Source organism: Acomys russatus, chromosome 11 (assembly GCF_903995435.1).
Source record: "Acomys russatus chromosome 11, mAcoRus1.1, whole genome shotgun sequence".
Classification (NCBI taxonomy): Eukaryota; Metazoa; Chordata; class Mammalia; order Rodentia; family Muridae; genus Acomys; species Acomys russatus.
In genome coordinates this window covers 52,465,427-52,474,013 of record NC_067147.1, presented here as the reverse complement: position 1 = coordinate 52,474,013, position 8,587 = coordinate 52,465,427, and the positions used below count along the sequence as shown (strand labels likewise).

The 8,587-nt window shown below is 51.4% G+C and overlaps 1 protein-coding gene across 1 annotated transcript; it reads left to right on the top strand.

Moving 5' to 3' along the window:
• Window positions 1-690: 690 nt before the first annotated feature.
• Mif (macrophage migration inhibitory factor) lies at window positions 691-1,538 on the top strand. The gene is made up of 3 exons (XM_051153237.1): window positions 691-920; window positions 1,107-1,279; window positions 1,393-1,538. Exons 1-3 carry the CDS (start codon window positions 813-815, stop codon window positions 1,457-1,459), a joined length of 348 nt encoding a protein of 115 aa, XP_051009194.1. The 5' UTR covers window positions 691-812; the 3' UTR covers window positions 1,460-1,538.
• Window positions 1,539-8,587: the final 7,049 nt, after the last annotated feature.

Here is an 8,587-nt window from a genome sequence, read left to right as displayed (position 1 = left end):
ACTTGCGTGGAATAATAGGGATTCAGGGAAGAAGCTGGACCGTGACTCCGTTCTGCCTTCTTCCCCATCCACACGCATAAGCCTACACACGTGCAAGATTCTAGGCCTTGTGGACACAAGCCCCAGGAGGCTCAGGACACACAAAATGTCTTATTTGAAAGTGGCTGGGATGAAGGTCCCACTGAAGGGGAATCGAAGGCTGATTGCTGGTATAAGGGGAGAGCAAAGACCAGCAAGTGATGGGACTCCGCCAATTTCATGCGCTTAGAGAAAGTTCCAAAGCAAGGAAGGATTGTTCTCCAAGCACAAGCCATCACGCTTTTGGCTCATTATTTGAGGTTAAATCGTACTCACTAGAATCGGTCCATCCTGGCCCATTGACTACCTACAGGACTGAATTTTGATCAATGACTGAACTTTGAAATGGAAAACTTCTCAGACCTGAACTTGCTCCTGCCGTACCGTTAATCTGTAGCATCTACTTAGAAAGCCTCGACGAACCTAATCGCTAGAGTCAAGTCCTCACTACCTAGCTTACTAAATGGTGCGTCCTTCGCTTCTTAGGAAACCAAGAACCAGAGTTAATTCTTCGAGACCAACGAGCACATCAAGACCAAAGCAGAAAACAGTGAGCAGGAGCGCAGTCACGCCCCCTTGGGACGTCGTCTGACGTCGGCGGAGGCGGAGCGAGGGGCGGAGCCCCAGCCGGTTTAGGGCGGTACTGAGCTGGGTCACGTAGCTCAGGTCCTTGGCTTGGGCCACACCGTGATTTGCATCGTCCTCCAGTCAGCGCCCACAGTCCCTCTGCCACCATGCCGATGTTCATCGTGAACACCAATGTTCCCCGCGCCTCCGTGCCAGAGGGGTTTCTCTCCGAGCTCACCCAGCAGCTGGCGCAGGCCACCGGCAAGCCCGCACAGGTTTGCAGGGAGGGTACAGGAAGAAAGTGGGGTGGGCCCGGCCGCCGAGTGCGAAAAAAATGGGGTTGGGAGCCCAGGCGGGCCGGGGGGTGGCTACTGGAGCTCTCTTGGGAGACCTGTGGCCCTGTGGTCTTTCCGGCGGGCTAACCGTGTGTGCATCACCCCCGCCCCCACCCCTACCCCCAGTACATCGCAGTGCACGTGGTCCCGGACCAGCTCATGACTTTCAGCGGCACGACCGACCCTTGCGCCCTCTGCAGCCTCCACAGCATCGGCAAGATCGGCGGCGCCCAGAACCGCACCTACAGCAAGCTGCTGTGCGGCCTGCTGGCCGATCGCCTGCGCATCAGCCCGGACCGGTGCGTGGCGGGTGAGGGGTGCTGGGAGGTCGGCAGGGGGCGTTCAGAGGGTGCCGTTAAAAACGCCCTCCGAGACCGCGTGTTTGGCTGAGCCAAGGCTTTCATTCTCGCAGGATCTACATCAACTATTACGACATGAACGCAGCCAACGTGGGCTGGAACGGTTCCACCTTCGCTTGAGTGCTGGCCTGACTGACTTACCTGCACCGCGGTCCCTGGAGCCTTGCTGACGCTGTGTTCGTCCACCCGTAGCGATGCCCGACTTCCGGTTGGGAGAAATAAAAGGTTTTAAGAGACTACGGTTATCTCGGCTTCTGCTTCCTTAGCTTGCGGAGGAATTGTGTGTAGGGCAGGGACTTTGAATGGAAGCCCAGGCGTCGAAGGCGGGGTGGGGTGTGATGGAAGGCTGAGAGTTGGCCGATTTGGCACTCTAAACCAGTGGACTAGATGTCCTTTTTGTCTAGGCTTTTCTCACCTATGCTGGTCTAAAAGAGGTTGACTTAATCACCCGGGGCCTCAGACCAAGAGTCGAATCAGAGCTTCCCAAGCAGTTGTTGCATGCTGAAGTAGGTTCTCTGCTCTGGGCGGGAATCCCAAATTGTGTTTTTACTTACTGTGGCAAATAGAGGCGGTAATGTGCTTTTATGGAAGTGGGGCGGGGGCAGGTTGCTTAAGCCGGATAAGGGCAGGGAATCAATTCATTAGATGGTGCTTCTACTGCCCGAACCTTTCTCTGTCCCATTTTCCTCCCCAAGAGTCACGATGCCAAGTGTTCATTTCTTGACCTGGACAATTACTTGGTTGGAGAAGTGGCCAGGATACAAAGTTCTCCCTAGGCCACACTGTCTACTCTCCAACTCTTTTGCCTGTGTCTGCTCAGGTGAACACGTGTGCCATCCCACCACCACAGCACTTCTGAGAATAGTGAAGGAAGTACCTGCCATGAAATGTCAGGTCATAAAAGGTACGGGCCGGGCCATGGCCCAGTGTGATTAGCATCTCTTGGCCTGGGGTTCTTCCTACCAAGCTGAGGGACCCCAGTGGGTAGGACTGGGCAGAATCTGTTCTACCATAGGACCTGCTGCCGCCCCCTAAGAACTTTCACTGCTCTCTAGTGTAAACTCTGGAAAATCATCACACCCCAGCTGAAATTAGTCAGGGCTGGCTTTAGTCTACTAAAGAAAGGAGCCTGACTTGCCTGTGGTGGCGCACACCCTTAATCCCAGCACTTGGGAGGTTTACAGGGCAAGTTCCGGGACCGCTGGAGAGAGAAACCTCGTCTAGGAAAAACAAAAGCGCTTACCACCCTGCCTTTCGAGAAAAGTCTGTTAGCAACTGCTTCCACAGAGAGTCTCCCTAGGAATTCACATTCATATTGACTGAGAACAGGAGCCCCTTGAGTCCTGACTGGGAGTGGGGAGCCTGCCTGTGTGAGCCTGACGGCTGTGGCAGGCCTCCCTGTGTGTGCAGAGAGACCTGGGGCCCAGTGTGGGTACGGAGTCCTTCCTGGGCATGGTTGCCAGGACCCCTGACTATTGTACTTAGCTTCGTGGAATATAAACACCCACCAAGCCAGGCTTAAAACCACATATGTTGTGGGCATCCTCCCCACTGCCCAGGTGCTAGAGGCACCTGACCCAGTCTAGGTGCCACATAGATCCACACCCTTTCCAACGGGCATCCAGTGCAGCCTTGGCAGTACCTACATAGGCCAATACACCCCCAGGCAGCTAGCTAATCTACCAGATACGCCACCCGCACCCCAGCACTGACTAGATCAGGACAGAAGTAGGGACAGGAAGGGGCGGTGCTTGGGAAGGAAAATCAAAGCTCACAAGATTGGATCTGCAGGAGTATAAAAGCCCCTTCTCAGTGTGGAGTCTCTCCTTAATGCTTTAGGCCAGATGTCTATGGAGATTCCCAAAGCGAGACCCTTCCTAGCTTACTATAACAAGCCACAAGGGACCTCCAGCTTCCCTCTGCATTCAGGAAGGCTCCTCATTCCTCCTTCAGCCATACTGGGAGGCATGCCCTTGCAGCCAAAGAAGCAGTCTGGAGCTGCCCTCTTGGATTGAGGGTACCTCTTAACACTCCAGGCTACCTTCCCTTCTCAGCCCCAGCCTTTGCCACATCCCCTTAGAGAACTTAAACCACAGGGTCAGGCTTGAGGTCGACCTGTAACCCAAACCCCACTGACTCGCCTGTGTGCTCAGGCCAGCTTCCTCCCTTCTGCTCTACAGAGAGAGAGGGTGGGCTCAGGCCTCCACTGGCTCTAGTCCCAACTCCCTCATTTCACAGATAAGGACACTGACCCTGAGGTAGCTGGCTGTGTCCTGCTCCTATTGGCGGGAATCATGAACTGACTCTATTTGCTCAGCTAGGCTCCGGCCTAAGGGCCACATGTGAGCCTAAAATTGAGGCCTCTGTGGCAGAGGAGACAAGCTAAACACCTGCTGTGTGAGTGTTGGGGGGGAGGGGCTTGGAGGGAATCACATGAGTCAGAAAAGCCACCCTTCCCCCCCCCCCACCCCAAAAAAGCACTTCAATGTTTCTGGCTCTGTAACCAGTGGGAGCATGTACAAAGTGGTCACACCTTGTTATGCAAGGAAAAAATGGAACAGGGGCCTTTTACTTCAGCCCTTCACCATATTTCTTGGTCAGCCTTACATGTTGCAGAAGGCTGCTGCTGCGGCTCCCTCCTTCACCCCAGTCAACCCCCGCCCGCCCCCCCCCCCCCCCCCCCCCCACCCCCCACCCCCGCCAGCGTCACTTTCTCCAAAGCATGATACTTCACTACCCACTGAATGAGGCCAGCTTCCTTCTCCAAACGAGGCCCAGTCAGCTTTCCAAACGTCAGCTAAGCAGCCGGGTCCAATGATAACCTCAACCCTCCAGGTCTGGTGGGCGAAGCTGGCCAGAGAATGCCACCTGTTGCCCCACCATTGTCCCAGAACCCGCCCCCCCCCACCCCACCCCCGCTGTCTACTGAGCTCATCAGTCTCCGTGGCAGCTCCACCTGTGCCCGTGGCCACTGTTTGCCCCAGTTGGCCGGCTCTGGCAAGCCTTGTACCTTTTCAGGTGTTGTTCCTTCTCCCTGTTCCCCCGTGGGGTTGCTCAGGCCCACTCCACGCGTGCCTTCACTTGTGCAGGACACACTCACAAATGCCTCTGTCTCAGCCCAAGCCTCTTAGATGGGTCGTGCCCAAGTGGGAGTTCTAGGGCTCCTCCTCCCTGTTCTGGTCTTCAGGGCTGCTGCCCTGAGATCTCTCAGGGCTTTTCCAGGAACGCAGGCTCCTCCCCTCGCCCCGCTCCCAGCCCACCCCCACCCCGCCCGTCCCCACCCTGAGACTCCTTTCAACCCTGTCCTCCTATCAGGTACAACTGCATCTCAGAGCCCCAAGATCCCTTCTCCAGAACCCAGGCCTCCTGGCCTCCGCCCCAATCCTACCCCCAACCCTCACCATCACATCCCTCTGGGAGCCAGATCTCAGTGAGAGTAAGACTTTCCCTGATTCTGCCCGGTCTTGGGCCTCAGTTTCCCCCATCTGCGAAATGAAGAGGTTTACCATCTATGGCTGTCTTCCGTATTAATCCGATCGTGAAGAGTACATTCTACATGGAAGGTGGCCTGTGCCTGTACTCAGGTCTTGATAAATTGTGAAACCCCTCCATTTGTGCTGCACCAGCCTTGATGTGCATGCAGTTGGAGATGAGGTGTGTGGCGGGGACATCTTAGGGAGCTTCGTGAGATCCGGCGCTGGGCTGACCCGGTGGAAAGAGACCTGGGAGCATACGGCTGAACCACTTTTGCAGAGAGCCAGCATTCTCGCTGGCCGCGCCGAAGGGTCCGGCGTCCTGGAGCTGGCGGGCGGCATGATGAGTTTGTGTCACTGCCTAACTGCCTTAGAGCAGGGTGGATCTTACAAAGTGGCATTTCAGTCATTGGGAGAGTTTAGGAATGTTCCAGAGCTTTTCCTTTTTGTTTTGTTTTGGTTTGTTTGTTTGTTTTTGTTGTTGTTGTTTAACTGGACACTCGGGTTCATAGCCCACCACCTTAGTTTCTCTGCATTCTAAAAGACGTTTAGGCAATCAATCAGTGAAGAAAAATGGATTTATTTACAGTTTTGGCCAAATTATGAAGAAGAAAACGTTCTTTGGCTTTCTTCCAGAGGGGAAGATGAATCAAAGACTAAAACAGCTTTTGGAGGTGGCATCATTAGGAAGGCAGTTACTGGAACTGTCGGCTTTCTGTGGGCTGGGGGATGGGTGGGTTCCTCTCCTGGCACCAACACAGTCTCTCAACATGGGAGAGCACCTGCAGAAATGCCAGTTCTCTGGTTTATTTCCTCGCTTCTCCTGTACCACAGTTAAGTTCTAGGCCACCGATTTGAGTCCTCGCTTCCGCGGGCAGCTGAATGCTGCCCCCACAGTCCTTCCGTTCTTGAGAACGGAAACTAGGTCCCAGCCCTGGCTAAGCTCCAGGACCAGAATGGGGGCACGATGCAAACAGATCGATCCACTACGGAGGTCTCAGCAACCTTTAACCGCCACCCCAGTGAGGCTAGGGTGTTCCGTGTTCACGTAAAAGACAGGAGTTGGCTCTGGCATCACCCCCACGCCCCACCACCATCACCCCAGTTCTGGAGCCTAGTGCTCTCCATCTGTCAAGCAAGGAGTCTGTATTCAAAATCACTTACTGGAACATTTCTAAACTCACTAACAGCCAGATTCCAATAGGGCTCCAAATTGAAAAGCTACCAAGAGACCCTGTCCTTATTGTCCCTAGCAACCTGCCCTTTCGTATATTTCTTATATGTATTCCCCCCCCCCCCCCCCGCCTTAAAATATTTGATTATTGGGGCTGGAGAGATGGCTCAGAGGTTAAGAGTGCTGCTTGCTCTTCCAAATGTCCTGAGTTCAATTCCCAGCAACCACATGGTACCTCACAACCATCTATCATGAGATCTGGTACCCTCTTTGGGCATATATAATAAATAAGCCTTTTTAAATTTTTTATTATTTTGAGTTCAACTATTAGTATTTTTCATCACCCTCTTCAACTCCTCCGATGTTATCCACACACACACACCCAAATTCCGTGGCCTTTTGGTTATTATTTTATACGTATATATCTGTATTATATACATATATACTGTAAGTGTTAGAGCTCTGAGGGGAAAGGTATCCAGGCAGCTGAGAGCCAAGGATTATCACAAAGTCACACCGCATAGCAAACCCCGTGCAAATTTTTTGGGAGGGAAAAGCTTACAATGGTGACTGCCTCTGCTCGGGCAAGGAAGCAGAGAGCTGAGCAGAAAGAAAAAAAGGGATTTATAAAGCATTTCTTGCAGGACAGTGCTTTCCAGGGTGGGGAATGGTAGGATTTCATGTCCAGAGATTGGCCAGTTCTGTGGGGTGTTCTGTGAGTGGAACTTGGCAATTGGAGGGCCTCGGGGAAGGGGCGGAGCCGCCTCTATGCCTCGAGGGCCATATATATACAATATATATGCATATATATAAAATATATATAACTGGATGGATGTGTCCTTTAGTGTTGGTCATATGTCCATGGGTTTAGGCCTGAACCCTTGGGATTGGATACTATATCATGGGTCCCATCCCTAAGAGAGCTCCCATCTCATGTTCAGGTGGCCCAAATCTGAGTGCCGAGGAGCAGGAGCCCCAGAGGAAAGGTTCCTTCTGCCATCTCCCTCCCACCCCAGGGTGACCCTTATCTCAGATCTCTCCAGAGAAGGCTGAAGTGTAGCAATATCACACCCACCCAACTCCAGCCTTCTCCGCAAAGAGCAGACGTTTTATAGCTTGGCCAGAGTAACTCCATCTTTTAGCAAGATGTTTAGCTCTTCCGGGTGCCAGACTGCGACAAAACAGCCCGTCCTTTCCCCAAGGTATTTCCTAATAAGAACAAAGGCAGTGAATACATAAACCGTATCTTTCCTAGAATTTTTTTTTCCCAAGCACCAAATTTTATTTTTTTAATGTATTTTTTTAATTTAAGTAAGTTATTCAGATTACATCTCAATTGTTATCCCTAGAAGGTTTTTATCTTTGCCCTTCATCCTCAGTGCCTGCACTCAAGTCACCTCTGCTGCTTCAGTGTGAGGGGGCACTCTGAACTCAGACTTGCGTTTTGCTCTGGGTGTAGGAGAACAAGCACATTGAAACAGAAGCTAGGTGGAGGCTTCCATGGTACAGCCGCCATGAGTAGTGCGAGCCACTATAAACAATCCGAATTTTTATTTTGACAATGGTAGACCATGTCAGAATCTTTCTTTGATTTTCTGGGCCCTCGTTATTTGGGGGTGGTGGTGGTGAATCAATGTTTCTTTTCAGCCTCCCTAGGAAAGTCATACAACACACTTTTTTTTCCCCCATTAAAAGTCTACTACAGTGTCTGAGGTTGTCCACTTTTTTTTTTTCCTGCAGGGCGGGCCACAGACTTAACCTAATGACAAGTTCGGGCCATTTTCACCGTTTGCCCTTTGCTATGTGTATCACTGCTTACTCAGAGATGCTCTTTGTATCCCTTTCAGAGGTGGTGGCCCAGCTGGGCAAGGCACAGGAGGCCCTGGCATCCTCTTTTTGTCATTTGGGGATCTGCTTGTCTCTCTTGACAAAAGGCTTTGTCCATCTCTGAGGGGTCTTAGCTAAATGCAGGTGTTTTCTGAGATTGTCATATGCCTTTTGACTCTGTCTGTGGGCTCTGTTTTTTCTTTTTCTTTTTTTTTTTTTTTTTTTTTTTGGTTTTTGGTTTTTGGGTTTTTTTGTTTTGTTTTGTTTTTTGTTTTTAGAGACAGGGTCTCTCTGTGTTGCCTTGACTGTCCTAGACTCACTTTGTAGACCAGGCTGGCCTCGAACTCACAGCGATCCGCCTGCCTCGGCCTCCCAAGGGCTGGGATTAAAGGCGTGCGCCACCACACCACGCCCGGCTTGTGGGCTCTGTATAATGCTGCTATCACCACTCCTGTCAGTGTTGATGATTAACTCCGTAAGGAGAACAAAATCTCTCCTCCATCAGTTGACTTAGGACTTAAAATGATTTTGTCTTGACCTTTTTATGGAACAGGAAGGTTCTAGTGTCTATTGTTATGGATGCCCCCTATGGATGGATCCCTCACCACCTGTTAATCTCCAAGCACTAAAACACTTCTTTTATCTTTTATCCCAGGTTAATCCCTGCCTTTGTGCTTAGATCTGCTTCTGAACTCTTTTTTTTTTTTTTTTTTTTTTTTTTTTTTCTTTTTCCTTCTGAACTTTTTTGTTTTTTTCGAGACAGAGTTTTTCTGT